We start from the raw sequence: 19,402 nt of genomic DNA on the forward strand, positions 1-19,402 counted from the left end.
ATGTATAATATCACATTTCTTATGGTGAATAAAGCGAACACATGTAGAACATTCTCACCCAAACAGGTGGGGACCTCCAGGCAGATACCGCCCTGAATGAGGCTGTCCACTGCCTGGATGAGAATTCAGAGTTCCCAAGTGGGAAACACTGGCCTACAGACCCTTTCCCTAAAGTCAGAAAGGGGCAGGCTAAGACCAGTTTTTGGAGACTAATAATTATTCTAGGAGGCCTTAATCAACCACTGGTATTCAGAGGAGATCTAACCCAGGTTATTAGTTAAACACAGCACGTTCCCAATGTGGACCCAACACTCAGAGAACATAGTAAAGAGGATGACATCCTTCCATGTTTCCCTGGGATCAAAACCACATGAGTAACTGATAAAATAATGACTCTGAGGTTTTTTAAAGTTAGGTTTATTGAGGTGTAATCTGCATATAGTAAAATTTACCCCTTTGAGTGTATAGTCCTGTGAATTTGACAAATGTACACAGTCATGCTTCTATCACTACAATCAAGATACAGTACATCTCAATCACCCCCCAAAACTCCCCCATGATGATACATGGTCAATCCCCCCCCCCACCATGGTCAATCCCTTGCCATCCTCTACAACAATCGATGTATTTTCTATCTCTATACTTCTGCCTTTTCCAGAGCATCATATATATCACATCTACAGAACGTAGCCTTTTGAGTCGAGTTTCTTTCATCTATTATGATGCAACTGGCCACAAGACCAGTGAGATCGGGACAGAGTGAAAAGGAGAGTGGCAGGATTTGAAACTAGAGAGGTAGTGGGGTCACATCTCATAGGAAATTGGGAGGCCATAAGAAAAGTTTTGGGTTTACAACAGGTGTGATGAGAAGCCAATGGAAGTTTTTGAGCAGCTGAGCAATATGATCTGAATATCTTAAAAATAATTTTGGTCAGCCAGTTTAGAGACTACTGCAGTCGTCTGGGTTAAAAATGCTAATGACTTAAACTAGAATGGTAACTCTGGAGGTGGTGAAAAGTGTTTGAATTGGAGATGTAATTTAGAGGAAGACAAGTTAGGACTGGATGTAGGGGAAGAGAGGGGGCAAGGATGCTTCAAGGGGCGTGGCCTGAGTGACAAAATAGATGGTCATTTATCAGGATAGATAGAAGAGAAAGGAGATCAAAGATAAAAAGAGGGAAGAGCACGTTTAGGATGGGGGAAAGGGAGAATTAAGAGCTCTGTACAATTGGGCATCACCAGCATATAGATACTGAATCTCTTCCCTGACTATTTTGCATATATATATTGACCTTGACAGAGAATTTCACTTAATGTTTCCCATCCTGTTATTCTTGGTATGGTGAGGGGAATGCACTGGTATACCACACATTCAGTTTCCACTTCACTAGGTTTCTAGAGTTACATTGTTTTTTATTAAGAAGACAAGCTGTAAACTCTACTCAGTATTCTGTAATAATCTATGTGGGAATAGAATCTAAGAAAGAGCAGACATATGTATAACTGATTCATTTTGCTGCACAGTGGAAACTAATACAATATTGTAAATCAACTATACTACAATAGAACTTAATTTTTAAAAATGAGGTATCACAGTGAGCCAAGTCTGTACTAAGATGCTTGATGTTGCTGGGTAGTGTCAACCTAAAACAAATACCTGGAGCTCCAATACCCAAAAAAGGAGGAGGAGGTGAGCTGTAAAGGTTCAAGGCTAGAGATGTCTTCCATTTCTCATCCTCATTTTCTATATACATAAGAACAATCTGAGTTTCCTAGGAAGGACTGCCGCTAAATTTTACATATACTGTTTTTTTTCCCCAAATACTATTCTCTTGTTCAATTGCAGTGGTTCAGATGAATTAAGAATAGAAAACACTTATTAAACAATAGAAATTTTTCTTGCTTTAAAGTACTTTCCTGTTTTCTAGTATTTAAAAAACAAAACAAAACAAAACAGAACAAAATAGGTGAAAAAGCATTCAGTGGCCCATCTTTTCACCTGATGAGTTGAAGCCTATGCTTTTGGTATGGTGAGGGGAGTAACTTTTGCTCAGACAGACCCTCGGTATGAGGAAATGGTGACACAATGTAGAAAAGCCAGAAGACGTTGAGCAGAGGTTCCCTGCATGTCTGCTCTCCTCTAGGAGCCCAATTACCCAAGCATAAGGCAGGGGCACTGATCACACCCCCACCCCCACTTTGCACCTCTGAGGCCATCAAAGCAGAGTGTTCGATAAACAGCATGGTCATTCTAGTCATGGCTCCATTTATGCATCTGTCTATCCACCCATCCATTTGACGTATTTCCTAAAAGTCTTTTTATTTTTTTAGAAGTCTTTTTTTTTCTCATCTTAAAATTTCGTGTAAATGTGTCACCTGTAACGCAGTTGTATTTCCTTTAGCATAAAAATCTCTTTATTTACTTACCACGGAGGAACTAACATTCCAGATAAATTCAGAATAAGACCGCTGTGTGCAGTTCTGCAGGTTGTGCCCTACACACCTTGTTTGGGAGGGGGTTTGCCCTGTAGTTACTGTGGATTTGTCTATTATGACAATTTTCTATTGGGATGCTTTGAGTCAGAGGTGCCTTTTTTTTTTTTTTTTCCTAATTTGTAAAAATGCCTTATGGGCTAACTGTAGCCCTGCCACTTGGTATATATATCCACATATATGGACTTGGAACAAGCCTGAACCAGCCTCATTATTTGACTCTTAAAGAAGCCAAAGTCCAGAGGTGAAGAAACAAGGTCCCACAGCTAGTTCACAGCAATGTTGGGTTTGATTCCGGTCTCCATTCCCAATCCAATACTCTTTTATAGCAACAAGCCACCTCTGCTAACAGTGAGCTGCTCGTCTCAAGTGTGTGGGTTTCTGAGCATGCTTTTATTTATTTGCTTTGCCTGAGGAGAGACCTTTGCAGGATGGATATCTCATGCTGCTGTTGCCCTTTGTTTTTTGGCATGAGTGAATATATAGAGTTGGAGAAGCAGCAGATAGACTTCTTGCAAATTTTTCAGAGGGGTGAAGGTGCTGGCGTGTGTGCTCCGTAAGAGCAGGAACCATTCATACCATGCATCTGTGGCACCCGACATATGGCTCAGCTGCAGTTTTATACAGGGAAACACAAAACATTCCATCATCTAGGTCAGATGTGCCTCCTCCCTGGGCCTCCAAGCCCTGTTGTAGTCTCTTCTGCAGCTGGAGCTAACATCAGTGCTGAACCCTAAGAAGCGCTGGCGAGACCTCTACGCTGCTTCCCAGATTGGCATGCTATTATCTGTTAATGACTGGCTGGGCTCATTCAACCAAAAGAACAAAGATTACTTAGAGCATTGTAAAATGGCAGCACTGGAATGAATCTTGCAAGTCAACTAACACAACTCCCTCACTTAGCATCCTTGGAAACAGAGTCCCAAAGAGATGATAGTATTCACCCAGGTGGCTGTAGCAGCTTATGTATACTGCGGTTAGTAACTAACACTCAGATTAGTTACAATTCGATTATTGCTCCTTCCGAAACACCACAATGCCTTTTCACTAATCAAATGATGACTGGAAATCCATAATGTCAGGGACATCATGAACTAGAGAGGTATGCCCTTAGGAATGTTTCTCTTAGGTCTTGTTTGGGCTGGACAATAAACCATGTATTTGAGAAGATAACACTATTATGCTCTTTTATTCTTTTCATGCAAGGATACTACTCAGAAAAGAAGAGTCAGGCAAGACTATTAGAAATTCTCAAATTTACTGAGAAAAGGATATGAAAGTGTGTTACGAATGTTCTGCATGAAAATGGTTAATTTAAAAAAGCACAGCTGGTTAGTCATACAGTAAGCTATATATGTCTATTTATTTTGACTCCAAACTAGAAATTCTATGACCCAGATCATTAGTTTAGTCTAATCTCATGATTATTTTAATTGAAAATATGTATTATAAACAGGATGCATTCTCAAGTTGCTGTCTAAACAATCAAAGGCATTTGTCTTTTCAGAAAATACACTTTTCAGATTTTTAGCTTTATTTCAGAACTAAAACTTTTAAAAGTAAAAACAACACTGGAATGTCATTTTAATAATAGCCCAAGTTATGAGAATAATTGGATGGTTGTAAAAGTTTACTCTGTTATTTTATATTCTGTAACATGAAACTCTCTTCAATAGAACTAAGTCATATATATCTTAATGAGTTTATCATAGTGAGATTCCAGTGTTATCTATATTGTGTTGCTGACCCTCTTTCCATATGTAATTATTAAAAATAAAAATAACATAGGGCCATTACTTTTTCCTTATAAGAGAATTCTATATTTAATATTGAATCACAAACCAGAAGTCTAAAATAATTTACATTTCCTAAGATACCAGGTTACCAACACACACACACACACGCACAGAATTTTGATTTCTCAAAAGTCTAGTAAATGGCACTAGTGGCTGATACATTAGGGTAAGCAAAGCTGTATGTGTGCATATAGCTTCCACTTTGATGGTCTGGGATGTCTTAGCTGGGCTATAGCACAGCAAAATGGTAGTGGCACATTATACCTGGTCATGGCTGGCTTCAGTGGAGCTTCCAATAGCATGGAAGGTCATCTGCACAGGGGCTAATGTCAGACAGGTCACATACTCTTTGCCACTCTGTCTATCACAGTAGTGCACCTATAACAGAACACACGCAAGCTGCTGAACGCCACCAGTAAAAGGGAGCCAGATGCAATCGGTCCTTTGCAAAGGTTCTAGCTTTCAAGAAGAAATTCACGTAACTTATGCAGAACACAATTCAAATATTTAAAACCTTACTGGGACTTGAAGATCTATGGAGATTCTATTAATTTTAATTAATATTTTATATTAATATTCTTTAAAAGAGTATTAGGAAATGCTTTGCAGAGTGCTCTACATTAGTACAGCTAGAAGAAAAATTCACAACTAAATGCTACACTCATCTTTTTTGTCCAACTTCTCATAATGCATAAAGGACTCCAGGGTCAGCATAAGTCAAGTTCATTTGAATCAAATAAAATTTTGTCAACCTGAATTTTCTTCATCTTTGACTCTATGTGTGTGTGACTGCCACTTGATTGGTCTGACATTCTTCTATTTCTACCTTATAGTCCCTATAAAACCAATGTTATACATACACACACACACACACACACACACATATACGTATATGTATGTATGTATCTCAGTATACCATGTTCTGTCTGGAATTTTGACATTACAATCAAAATGAATTAAACTGAAATGACTTATAATGTACAGACCAAAATAAAGTTACTATAATATTATTTTTCTTTTAGTTGAATACAACCAACCATTATTAAAACCATGTGTAAGACACTCTATCAGAGGTAAGGTATGAGGGGTGGGGGTAGGGGAATGTGAGTCCATCTGCCCGATGGAAAAATTTCCATCCTTCCATTTATCTACTTTCAAAAAAGTTCTATCAAGCAGTGTTTAATTCTAAGCTGCTGCTGCTGCTAAGTTGCTTCAGTCGTGTCCAATTCTGTGCGACCCCAGAGACGGCAGCCCACCAGGCTCCCCCGTCCCTGGAATTCTCCAGGCAAGAACAATGGAGTGGGCTGCCATTTCCTTCTCCAATGCATGAAAGTGAAAAGTCAAAGTTGCTCAGTCGTGTCTGACTTCGCGACCCCATAGACTGCAGCCAACCAGGCTCCTCTGCCCATGGGATTTTCCAGGCAAGAGTACTGGAGTGGGTTGCCATTGCCTTCTCTGAATTCTAAGCTAATAAAGTAAAAATAGTGTTGCTTTTGTGATAAATAAATATATATATACACACACACATATAATATGGATCTGACAGAAAATGATATAAATCCTCATCTAATGGTTTAATAACATTTTTAAACCAGTAAGGTTGTTAAGATTCGCCATTAGTATCCCTTAAGGCAGGGAAACTTCCTGGAATCTATAAAAAGTAGTTTAGGGTTCAAATCAAGTCAACATACAAAGCTTTGTTTCCAAAGCACTTTAAAGATTTTGTTATAAAAATATTTTTTCCAAATTAACTTTGGGGAAAGGATTTGATGACAGTTCGAATTCACTGTACCTCCTGAGCAAATTAAAAGTTCACTCAGTGTATGAGTTCAAGAATGTGGGCTGTTGTTTACTATGCAGCAGTGAAATATGAGGGGGGGGAATGAAACTTACCACATACCAGGTTTATGCAAAAGTCAATCAATGGTGACACTACAATAGCTATAGCTCACAACCATTTATAGTATAGTTAAAATATTATGTCTGATACAGTGCTATCAAAAAACATGCTTTTTAAAATAAAATATAATCACCTTTTGACATCAATTGAAAGACTATATGAAAGACAAGACACTCTCCTAAATACCCACATTGATAGTGAACATGCTTATATGTCAGCCAACTTACTGCAGCTTTATTTTGTTCTTCTAGAGAAATGAAAATTAGGAAGGACAAAAAGAGCACAAGACAATTCCAATCAAAAAATAAATTTCAAACTTCACTTCCATCAGTGGCTTGGATACTAGGACTGAAAGATTTAACTTTTCTTCTAATTCACCATGAGCTTGCAATATCCTGTAAAATATTAGACATCCTACAGACACTGAATATTGGTAGAACAATACCTGTAGGACTCAATGAAAAAGAGTCTCAGCAGATGCCAAAGGGCTTCTCAGGCCAAGCAAAGTGACATCTACCAAGAACAAGGTTAGGGGCATGGATCACTGGTAAAGTCCAAATGAAACATGGCTGCCCTTCAGGGATGGAGGGAACTGGGAAAATCATGTAGTATTTTACAGTAACTATAGATGGAGCATAACTTTTAGAAATTGTTAATCACCATATCACACACCTGAAACTTACATAATATTGCACAGCAACTATACTTCAACAAAGGGAAAAAAAAGTGAACATCATCTACAAGGAAACTGGTAATGGATGAAACTAGGCTAAGTCTTAGCCTCCTCTAGTCCCTCCCCTCCTAGTCCACCTGCAGGGCTTCCATCAGAGGAGTGACCAGGCCTGAAACAGAGGTAGAATGTGGAGGAACATGCCTCAGAAGCAGATCAAGTCCCCAGCCCACCAATCGCAATATTCAAAGGTGCTGGAGTATGAGGAAGACAAGAGGAAATCACCGTAACCCCTCCCTCCCCTGTGTATTTTGAGCCAAAACAGACAGTTGGCAGTGGGGGGGGGTGGGCGGGGAGGTGGTGGCGGGGGTGGACATGAGCTTGTAGTTTTACAGTGAACTGCACTAAATTTTTCAAAACTAAAGATGACCAGAAAACCATGGGGTTTGCCAAATATAAAAAGAAACACGAATGAGAGATATGACCAATCATGGGCAAAAGTGGTGGCTGGAGAAATAAAATCATTCCATGTTTATACCCTCACTGCACTGAGACTGCTCCCTCCAAACAGATAAAAATATGTAAAAAAAAAAATAGGAAACTACTGCTTGAGGACACAATTTCAAATTAAATAAAAAGTTACAATATATAGACAAAAGGTCTTAAGAAAGAATCATATTTTATATAATCAATCACCAATAAAACAGGTTGGAAATGGCTCTTCAGTTATTTATTCTCTTCCTGGACATAGAAACATAAGAGTTCATAAAACTGAATTTCTAAAGGAGAATAATGTATGAATGACATTTTAAAATTCATCTTTCTAACTCTAAAAATGCTTCTGATGATTCAAAGCATCAGCAGAAACCAGGGATCTTAGAACTCTAGGCTAAAATAATTAGGGTAATAATATTCCACTGCATTCTACAACGTACAAATCTTCAGGATTGATGGGTGAAATATTTCTGCTACAACAAAACTGCTGTTTCTACAAATGTGGCCCTAAAATTTCCAATGTACAATGATAATATTCCAGTGTCATAGATCTTGATTTTGATCAAAGAAAAATGAATAAAGATAATTTTAGAAAACTACAGAATCATCTCCTATGTTTATTTAAGATTTACTGTTTATGAATCATATAATTTTGCTATCTTTTGTATTCTAAAATGTACACAACTCATCTTGATTCTTACACTGTTGTAGCACTAGTTCTGGATTTATAACACCATTGACCACAGCAAATTGACATTTTGTTTCTCTCTCTTGGGCTTACAAAAAATATTCCACTAAAAATAATGGGTCAGAAATTCCAATATGTGCAAATTAAATAATGCAGCTTCCCTTTAAATTTCCAAATCTATAATAATTTTTATGTTAAAATAAGTTTCCTAGTTTGATTTGTAATCGCATAAACCCAGATGAGATGCTATAATTGTGCATGCTGTTAACAATTTCCGCCAGTCTAGAGATTTCTTCTTCTTGAAAGGAGAAGAAGTGATTTGTGTCTGAGACTATTCAGATAACTCAAGAAATAAAGAATTCAAAGCTCAATTTGTGATATGTTTAAATGGCAAACCTTGATTTGATTTGAATAAATATCCTCATTACTTAAAAAAAATGAAATAAGGAAAAATACTATAAGCTATAAAATAACTTATATAAAAAGCTAGGTATGTGAATTTTTTCATGCCCTTCTGAAAACATGAGGGACCATTCAAATGAAAAATTTTAATTCTATACCCCCTACCTCTCAAAAAGTTGAATCAAATTGTTTCTTGCAGAGGTTGAGAAATTCCCTAATGTCGGACTACTATTTTACTAAGCTCATCAGGGAACTGGTTAACCCCTTGTCTGTTACATATTTTTAATGGTCACCCGCTGTGGGACAAAAATGAAGAGAGTGTAAAAAAGGTCCATGTTCAAAGAAAGCTGCTCAATAGATTGTTAAGATAAAGGTCTGTACATTGACGTCTGATAATTAATATCATCACTATGTCAAGAAAACATGTTTCATGAGCACACCTCCCATTCATGAATTTACTCCACAGCAGCAGGCAGAGATCCCACTGTAGCTATTGCCTCAAAGGAGGGGTGAAGACAGCAAAGAGCTGAAGAGTGGCAATTTAGTACTAGATCTTAGAATACTCCAAACATGTTTGATTCTTGCAGAGTCTGCACACTAGCTGTACAAAAGATCTAAATCTTTGTTAACATGAAAAACAGCATATTCTTAGCAAAGCATAAAACAATACTCTTTGATAAATATTACTCTAATAAGTAAATTGGTAATAAATATTTCTTAACTACACCTTTTTTTGGGGGGGGGCGAGGGCGCTTCTCAGGTGGCCCAATAGTAAAGAATCCTCCTGCCATTGCAGGAGACGCAGGTTTGATCCCAGGGTCAGGAAGATCCCTTAGAGAAGGAAATGGCAAACAACTCCAGTATTCTTGCCTGGGAAATCTCATGAACAGGAGAGAGGAATCTGGCGGGCTACAGTTCGTGAGGTCACAAAAGAGTCAGACACAGCTCAGCAACTAAACAACAGCAACTACATTTTTAGATGACTTGAGAACATGTAAATCATCTCAGTTATTTGGGTGCTTCCCTGGTGACTCAGATGGTAAAGAATCCACCTATAAGGCAGGAGACCTGGGTTTGATCCCTGGATCAGGAAGATCCCCTGGAGAAGGGAATGGCAACCTACTCCAGTATTCTTGCCTGGAGAACTCCATGGACAGAGGAGCCTGGCGGGCTACAGTTCATGAGGCCACAAAGAGTTGGACATGACTGAGCAACAAACACTTTCACTTTCCCAGGTAGTAATACCAATCCACACTGTTATCTATTTATGACTAACAAATTTATAAGTGATAAATAAAAGAAGTTCCCCCAGGAAAAGTACTTAGAATGATGCCTGGCTCACGGTTACCATTAAAATAAATAATAGGTATTATTAGAATAACACATCCCATAATAATGTTAAAAATTAAGATATGACATAATGTATAATTATGAAGAATAATATTACATTAGGATAATGTCTGTAATTGACTTTCCCTAAAGCTTATTTCCTCAATGCTTTCCATAACTAAAGTCAAGTCCTTTATAACTAAAATGTAAACATATATTTAACATGCTCAGTCATGTACCAGTGTTTTAGCTGGATGAGTAATCTATTTTACTCTGCATACAATATGCCTGTCACATTAATGCCTCTAAAGGGATAAGTGAATGAATGAAATCACATTATACAGACTGAGCCTCAACTTGTAATTATCTTTTCTCTCTTTTGGAAATTCTATGCTTAGGAAAAGATTTGAAAATTACACGACTTTATTTGGTATACAAAATCCAGCAGTGATGTACAGATTTATTTCTAGTATAAAGTCACAGAAAAAAACTGTCCAACAAATGCAATAACAGATGTGTTCTCAGTATTGTTAAGGAAGATAACTGCATTCTTACTTCAAGTGGTGAGTTTGTACATGACACAAATCCTAAATCTTTGTTCACTCCTTTTCTGCTTCATTGACTATGACAGTGAAGGTCTAAGGAGGCAGCCAATTAATATATAAATGATACATACACACACAGAATTATTTTAGTTTTACATTTCCATCAAAACAAAACACTACAAAATTTTTAACAGTCAATTTACACATCTACAAGAAAAGAAGTTCCTCTCTTCTGTAGTTTGTACTCAGGCTTTGATGCACTCACACACAGCCATTTACATACGTAAAACAAGCTATATGAAAATCTACAGGCTTTGCAAAGAAATAACTTTTTAACAAGGAAAACTTTCTTCAAGGTCAAAGGAAAATAGGTTATATAGGCACTCTGTATACCCTGATGCTGGGAAAGTTTTAAGGTAAAAGGAGAAGGGGGTGGCAGAGGATGAGACGGTAGATAGCATCACCAATTAAAAAATTATCAAATAGAAATGTTAGATCAAACAGATACAATGTGCTGTGCTTAGTCACTCAGTCGTGTCCGACTGTGCGACCCCACGGACTGTAGCCTGCCAGGCTCCTTCCTCTATCCATGGGATTCTCCAGGCAAGACTGCTGGAGTGTGTTGCTATGCACTCCTCCAAGGGATCTTCCCAACCCAGAGATCCAACTGCATCTCCTGCACTGGCATGCGAGCTCTTTACCACTAGTGCCACCTGGGAAGCCCCCATCCCAAAAAGGTAGAATAACTGAAGTGAAAAATGTATTATATGGGCTCAACAGCAAATTGGAGAGGACAGAGAAAAGAACCAGTAAATCTGAAAATAAACCAACCAAAGTTACACAATCCAAAGATGGTGAAAAACTGTAAATAGTCTCAAAGACCTCAAAGACAATATCAAGAGGCTCAACACATACGTAACTGGAATCCCAAAAGGAGAAGACAAAGAAAAGGGCAAAAAAAAATTTTTGGAAAAAAAAAAAAACAAACAGACAGAAACTAGCCCCAAATCTTTCAAAACTAATGAGAAACATTATGGTAATTTAAAAAGCTAAATGAATCCCAAGCAGGATTAAAAACAACCCTTGACATAGCACAGCCAAACTGGTGAAACCAAAAATGAACAGATATCTTAAGAGCAGCTAGAGTAAAACAACACAGTACATATATGGTACAGAAACAACTGATTATCCTGTGGGAAAAAGAGACTCTCACCCATACCATACACAAAAAATTAAATGAATATCAGCATGAAACACAAAGGCATAAACCAGAAAGTATTTAGAAAAAAATCAGAGAAAATCTTTGCAACCTTGGGGTAGTCAAATATTCCTTAGATAGGACAAAAAAGGTATAATTTATGGAAAAAAAAAACAAAAAATTGAACTTCATCAAAACTGAAAACTTCTCCACTTTTTAAAAGATGCCATTAAGATACTGAAAAGACAAGTTACAGGCAGGGAGATAATATCTGCAACAGAAAGGACCTGTATCTAGAACATATAAAAAACTCTGATGACACAATAATTTTTAAAAATCGATACCAGAAACTGAGAAAAAAATGTGGACATTTCACAAAGACAAAATTGGCCAACAAGCACAAGAAAAGAAGTGCATATTATGGGTCATCAGGAAAATACAAACTAAAATGTCAATGAGACAGGACTGTATCCTTCATAGAATAAGACTCATCAATGTATGAAACCCTCATACAGTCCTGGGAGGAAGGTAACATGATTTCCTGTTGCTTTTGTTGTTTAGTCTCTAAGTTGTGTCCGACTCTTTTGCGACCCGATGGACTGTAGCTCGCCAGGCTCCTCAGTCCACAGAATCCAGGCAAGAATATGGGGTGGGTTGCCATTTCCTTCTCTAGGGGGATCTTCCTGACCCAGGGATTGAACCACGTCTCCTGCACTGGCAGGCCGACTCTACCACTGAGCCACTAGAGAAGCCCATGCAATCTGATAGGGCACACTGTAAGAGAATCTGATGGCTTCTTGTGAGTTTGTACGGACACTTACCATGTGACCCAGGAATGTCACTCTGAGGTACTTTTTTCAAGAGAACTGGAAACTCTGCACAAAATCTTGTACATGAATAGTCACAAACAGCTATATTCATAATAGCCTCAAGCTGAAAACAACGCAAACGTCCATCAACAGATAAACTGATAGTTTGTGGTGTATGTCCATGCAATGAACTCGTTCTTAGCAATACAGAGGAACAAACCGCTGATATGCACATGAACAATCTCAAAAACATTACAGTGAGTGAAAGAAGCAGGAGACAAAACTGTCTGTTCACGCTGTATGATTCCATTTTTATGAAATTTTAGGCAATACTAATCTAGTACCAACGAAGGATAGCCTGGTTGCCACCAAGCCACAGAGAGGTGAGAAAAACAGGCTACAAAGAGGCAACAGGGAACTTTTTCACAGTAATAGAAACATTCCCATCTTGACTGTGGTTGTAGCTACACCATGGCATACATTTTTCAAAACTCATCAATCTATGTAACTAAAATGGGTGTAATTTATCAGGTGTAAATTATACCTCAGTGCAATCCATTAAACAATTAAAAGGTACAGTTATTTGATACACTGATACAACAGCTGGCAACACTAAGTCATTGCTCATTACCTCTCATAAATAATCATAATTAATCTCCCAATTAATTTCCAATTAAGTATTACCTTAGGAGACTAATCATTTGAATTTATCTTGTGTCCAGATGTGATTGTGTACCCTTCCACTTGCCCTGTTTCCTTCGCCCTGGCCATATTCCACATCCCACTCCCATCAATCCCATCCTGATGTCGGCTCCACGAGGACAGAACACTTGACTGTCATTTACACTATATCCTTAGTGCCAAAAAGTGCACCCGGTGCATAGCAGGTGCTCAATAGACTTCAGTTGACTTAATGAATGAACCAATCCCTTAAACTGTTAGTATTCATTGGGAATATCTCCGAGGTCTTTGCCCACTTTTCTTGGTCAGTCTTACCTACTTTTATGGCATCAGTTACATCTGCACACAAAAGACTCTCGAATATCTGTGTCCTATGCCCTCTTACTGTTCACCAGAACCACTGACGAATGCCTACTAGACAACTGACTTTGAAAGTCCCAAAGGCAACTCAAGTTTCACCATGTTTAAAATGGAACTTATTAACCTCCTCTAAGTTTATTCATGACATTCATACTAAAAAAGAGAACCTTTCCTAAAACATTCATACTATCTTCCTACTTTACTTTATTCTCAAATTCTTGGAATGGTCAACATATTCTCAGATAGCCTCTAACTGCTCTTCAATGCATTAAATCTAGCTTCCCTCCTGATCAGAGAAGTGAAAGTACCCTCACAGAAGTAGGCACAAGAGACCATATACTCCTCTTATCTGTACCGCGAACACCTGCACCTCTGCCCCTCTTCTCTACAACCGCTGTGTGCTCGTAGCTCAGTCATTCTGACCCTTCGCAACCCCACTGACTGTAGCCCGCCAGCCTCCTCTGTCCATGGAATTTTCCAGGAAAGAATATTGGTGTGGGTAGCCATTTCATTCTACAGGGGATACTCACAGCCCAGGTATCAAACTCGAGTCTCCTGCATCTCCTGCATTGGCAGGCAGATTATTTACCACCGCACCACCTGGGAAGCCCTTACAACCATTAGCTTTGCTTAATTCAATCTGCTATTTTTCTACTGAATTCAAGCAAAGTCCCTCTAATTGGACTTTCTGCTACCAATCTTTTTTTTTTTGTCTAGTTCCTCCTCCACATGCCTACAAAATTATCTCTCTAAAATAAAAAACCAATGTCACCATCCTTTAAAAAAAAAGAAGTTGGCGGTCTCTAACAGCTAACTTCAAATCCTCAGCAACACAGACATGTCTTTTCAGCTTCCTTGCTGACACTTCCGCTTTGAATTCTGAGCATTCTAAAACATGTACCCTTTTATGTCTCGAGTACTTACCTCCTTCTGCCTACAATTCCTTTCCTTCTTAGAATTCACTTTAAGATTCTATGTACTTCTTAAAATTTATTCAAAAGTCCCTCTACTATGAATACTTCCTAATTCAATCGGTCAGAGCTGTTGATTCCCACCCATTTTTCTTACATGGCCGACCACACGGCCCCTGATCACTTACCACATTACACCTATAATGACACTTATTACATGAGGAAGGCATTTCATTATTTCCTGCAGTAGATTGTAGCATATTACATATTTACTACAAATATGTAATTTTTTAATTAAATTGTTGCATTATGTTCAAAAACTGATCCCTGGAAACTGGACTCAATTGTAATAGTGGCCAATCTTCTGTGTATTGGTTTTATTTTCCTGTCTGACCCCAACTTGACCATAACACTTCCTGTGCCCACTGCTTAGTATGCTATCTGACATGTGTAGGTACTTATTAAGTCGCTGCCCAGAGTGATTAAATAAATAAATATTCAATTTATTTATTAACTAAATCAATTCCAGTATTCAATAATATTTTATAAATGAATTAACTTCATATCCATCTGTTCTTCACATACATACTGAAATTAATGAAAACTATTCTTAATATACTATCCTATCTACTATTTCTAGAATTTTTGAAGTTGTGGACTGTGTATCCTTCTCCAATTATAGTCCCTGTTTCTTCAAATGTTCTCTAGCAGGGGTCCCCACCTCTGGGATCTAATGCCTGATGACCTGAGGCGGAGCTGATGTAATAAAAATAAAAATAAAGTGCACAATAAATGCAATGTGCTTGAATCACCCAGAAACCAGTCCTTGCCCAATCCATGGCAAAGCTGTCTTTCAGGAAACTGGTCCCTGATGCCAAAAAGGTTGGGGACAACAGTAGTATAGGACTTGATTGTGAACTTTTATTGTACTTTAAAAAACAATACTACAGATAAAAACATTTTAGGAGCTTTTCAAACATCTCTTACTTCTAACAGTTAAATCTGCTTTTTGATGAGACTATGTGAAGACAGAACTTCCCTGAAATCTGCCAGGGATTAGAAGGAACTAATAATTCTCTATGTGAACATGAGTAACCTGCATTAGTAATAGGATGTTTTATTTGTGTAGTTCTGCAAATGTGTATTTACATCATAAAGTTATATCTCTGAATAAAATCTAAAGTTCCTTCCAGCTCAAAAGAGAATTAACTCTTAAATGACTCAGACTTAGTTGTGTACACAGTGGAGTGCATGAAAGAAAACAGAAGTGAAAATGTTAGTCGCTCAGTCATGTCCGACTCTTTGCAACCCCATGGACTGTAGCCTGCCAGGCTCCTCTGTCCATGAAATTCTCCAGGCAAGAATACTGGAGTGAGTAGCCATTCCCTTCTCCAGGGGATCTTCCCGAGCCAGGGATCAAACCTGAATCGCCTACACTGCAGGCAGATTCTTTACCATCTGAGCCACCAGCGTGGAAGGCATAAATAAATTTATTAATGCAATCTATGACTAAACCAAAGCAATATCCAAAAGACCATAGATTACCATGAACACTAATCCTACCTTCAGGAATCAGGCTTCAAACACTATAAAATAGTTGGATTTAAAATAAAGATTTGTAATCAAGAAGCAAAAATGTACTGGCATTTCTGCTGTGTCATAAAATAATATGCGTAATGCCTCTTTCGCTCTCTGATACATAATAAGGCAGTCAATAAATGTCAGTTTCATTTCCCTGTTTACTCATGTATCTTCTAATACCCCTGGCATGTCAGAGTAGTTTTTTTCAGTGTGCAGAAAACTTTACATGCAGCATTCCACATACTGCTCTCTTTTTCTCAAGAGTTGTCCTGGATGAGAAGAGAACAATACATTTGAAATTTTAGACACTTTTCATTCATGGGAAAAAAACCTTGTAGCTGTAGCCGAATGCTGAAGAGAGAAAAAGAGACCATTTCAACATAACTTAGAAAAAATAGGTATATATATATACACCAGCCTGACATGATGTAGCACCTGATGGGTACTACAATTAATCTTCTGTTATTAAGTAAAAAATCACATCATTGCCAACCATCTCTAGCAAAAGGAAATGAAATTTACCTTTAGATGAAAAATAATTTCCTTTTCTTCAACTTGATTGAAGAAACAATTGCTTATTGCTTTTCAAATAATTTCAAATAGAATTCTTGAAATCTCTTGCAATACAAACAGAAAAGGCTACAGGTATTTCTAGTTGGGGATGACACATAATGGTAACTATTTTTTTCTGCACATCAGTGGCTCATTTCAGATCCACATCAAAGTCACTGTGTTAGGACAGCTCTTCTATGTATTACTCTTTCTTTGAAATGTGTCTTATTATGTATATGCTGGTGTATCAAGGCTCAAGAGTATGTCTATCCTGATTACATTCTCCAGTGATTTAGGGCGGAGTTAGTCTTGAAAAGTTTATGTGGTAATAATGGACTATTTTGTTTTCTTGGTGGCTCAGTGGTAAAGAAGCCACCTGTCAATGCATGAGATGCAGGTTCAATCCCTGGATTGGGAAGATTCCCTAGAGAAGGAAATGGCAACCCACTCCAGTATTCTTGTCTGGGAAATCCCACAAACCGAGGAGCCTGGCGGGCTACAGTCCATGGGGTACAAAGAGTCAGACATGACTTGGAGACTAAACAACAAATGGACTATTTTACTTAAGTCTTGCTTGATTCTTAACTGTTATTCATCACACCGTGTTTTTATATGCATCAAGCTTTCTTTCTTCAAATGTAATATTTTTCTCTAAATAGTTGGAAATTTCAGGCAAGTGAGCTGATATGTAATTCTAATGGTTTTTATGAACTATAGTTATGTGAAACGTATTGATAGTTTGTGTGCCCTTGAGGTTTTGGCCAAGTATATCAAACTCTGAAGAAACCAGACAACAGGTCAGTTTGCAGATAACAGGCTGCCCATTTGAAGAACAAACCTGAGTTTTAGGGTCACCACAGGAAGACCAAAGACTTCAGGAGAATTCTTCCAATTTCTCCAAGGTCTTTGGAAAGTTGAGGCTAAATCCAAAAGGGTTCTGTAAGAAGTGACTATAAATCAGAGCAAAATCTCTTGACCCCATGCCAAACCCATAATGTATTTTGCTCATTGTACTCTGAGTAATTTCTCATCACTTTATATACATTGTGTAACAGTGTAGATGAAAATTTGGGCTCAGAAGTGACATGGTAAGTTACGTTTCGAGGACAAATTAGAAATGGGGGAAAACATTTTTAAGTAGGGGAGTATAGGTCCATGCATAATTTCTTTCTCCATATTTTCCTATTAGAAATCTACAAAATTTTACTTATACTGGTTTTTAAAAAATCTACCCCTTACTCCAAAAAAACTAGCCGCAAATAGCCTGATTATAAATCAGCCTGATTATAAATCAAAAAAACTCAAGATTATAAATACATGGATTACAAAAACTGAGGTATAGGGAAAATAAGAAAAAAAAGAAAGGACAAATGTTGATTCTCGAGTTGGGCAAGCCCCACTCCCCATGTCCCATTTCAGTGTAAACTATACTAAGGCCAAACTGCTAAAATATGTTATGTCATACATGCCAAAAATAAATATTTAAGAGAAGCCCATAATCATAAAAGAAACCTGCTGTAATCATACTAAACTTCAAAAAAGAAGACATATTAGTTGAAAGGTATTATGTTTGAATTGTACTTGAAAAGAAAGTTTTTAATTAAATAGATACTTCTGAGCGTTCCACTGACATTCTCATCTTGCTAAAAATCACACCAACATTTAGAATTCACAATAATGAGAAGGTACTCCGCCCAGTAAAACATTCCCTGATTTTTAAAAAATAAATTAAATATGGTTTAACTAAGATACTAAGTGCTTTCTTTACACTCAATATGAAAAAAACAAATCTAATTTTTTATATTTCACTCTGGAGGTTTTAAAAACAACACTGCTCACTGGGTGATAATCACAAGGAAGGGTACAGACTAAAAGATTAAAATTAAACCCATCTAGAGAGGATAATTTACTAAAATAATTCATTTTAATTTCCAGTCTAATTTTTCTAATGACTCAATTAAACAATGAAACTGCTTACAGTTAATTATACAGAGATTTCTAATATAATTAGTATGGAAAACATATTTATGATGCAAAAACTCACAATAATGTAAATTATAACACAATGAAACAAAATCTACTTCAGCTCAAAAGCTGATGAGCATTTCAAAAATGTCTCCTCCATAATGATTTTCTTTAAGAAGTTGACTGATTTTGAAACATTTTGGCATTATAATTAGAGAGTATCAAGTACACACCAAGGAACCCTGGACACTAAGGTATACCTGTATTTCAAATGAATTTTCATGAAATGCACAGAAGTTAAAGAAGCATACTAACTGGGCTGGACAAAGCTTCAGGACTGCAGAACTACTGATATAAAACGTTTTTTTCCTAAAAAGTAATAAGTCAATAACATTCAAGCTCTAAAAGAAAATTTAAAAAACCATACTCAATAAAACTTAAAAAAATAAATATTCATTTATGATAGAAATCCAAAAGCTTGCATCTAAAATGTGATTAAAAACTTTAGGTTAGCCCAAGCAAGGATAAAAGAATTACTAAGAATATGCAAGTGTTCAGTCATCTTCTGACCTGCGGAGCCAGCTTTATTAATAATAATAACTTTTAATTGTATAATAATTTTAATTATTTTATAGACTTAAAGGAAAGGATGTGAGTTTAATACTTTCATTATGGTGAGCAAATAAGCTTTTTGTCACTCATAAATTTCAGTTAAAGAGTGGGTAATGAAAAAAATTTTAAAGTTAAAACAACATAGTTTCAGTACACTAATATATTTTTTACTTTTAATACAACATAGCTGTCACATACAATGGCTCTGGTAGGCTTAAATCAAATGTCAATGGGCACAGAAGGCCAGAGAAGAGTTTATACAATATTCAATAAGCAATAATATCTATTCAGTGTACAATAACAAAATTTTAAAAGTACTAACCTTGAGACACAGAGAAAGAATTTATTGTTTTTAAGTTCCAGAAATAAAAATAACACAATAGCATGGAATCCGTAACAAGCTGGCCCTATCATT

At 37.0% G+C, this 19,402-nt stretch overlaps 1 protein-coding gene across 15 annotated transcripts in view; it reads right to left on the bottom strand.

Moving 5' to 3' along the window:
• Positions 1-19,402, bottom strand: part of STAU2 (staufen double-stranded RNA binding protein 2) — a 296,212-nt gene that overhangs the window by 112,305 nt on the left and 164,505 nt on the right. For 14 of the 15 annotated variants that reach the window (XM_061123495.1, XM_061123488.1, XM_061123494.1 and 11 more), the window contains one exon: positions 4,554-4,667. The exons of the other annotated variant lie outside the window; for it this stretch is intronic. In XM_061123495.1, the coding sequence (XP_060979478.1) occupies positions 4,554-4,667 (114 nt within the window). The remainder of the gene's footprint in view (positions 1-4,553; positions 4,668-19,402) is intronic. 15 annotated transcript variants of the gene reach the window in all.

This window comes from Dama dama, chromosome 21 (assembly GCF_033118175.1).
Source record: "Dama dama isolate Ldn47 chromosome 21, ASM3311817v1, whole genome shotgun sequence".
NCBI lineage: Eukaryota > Metazoa > Chordata > Mammalia > Artiodactyla > Cervidae > Dama > Dama dama.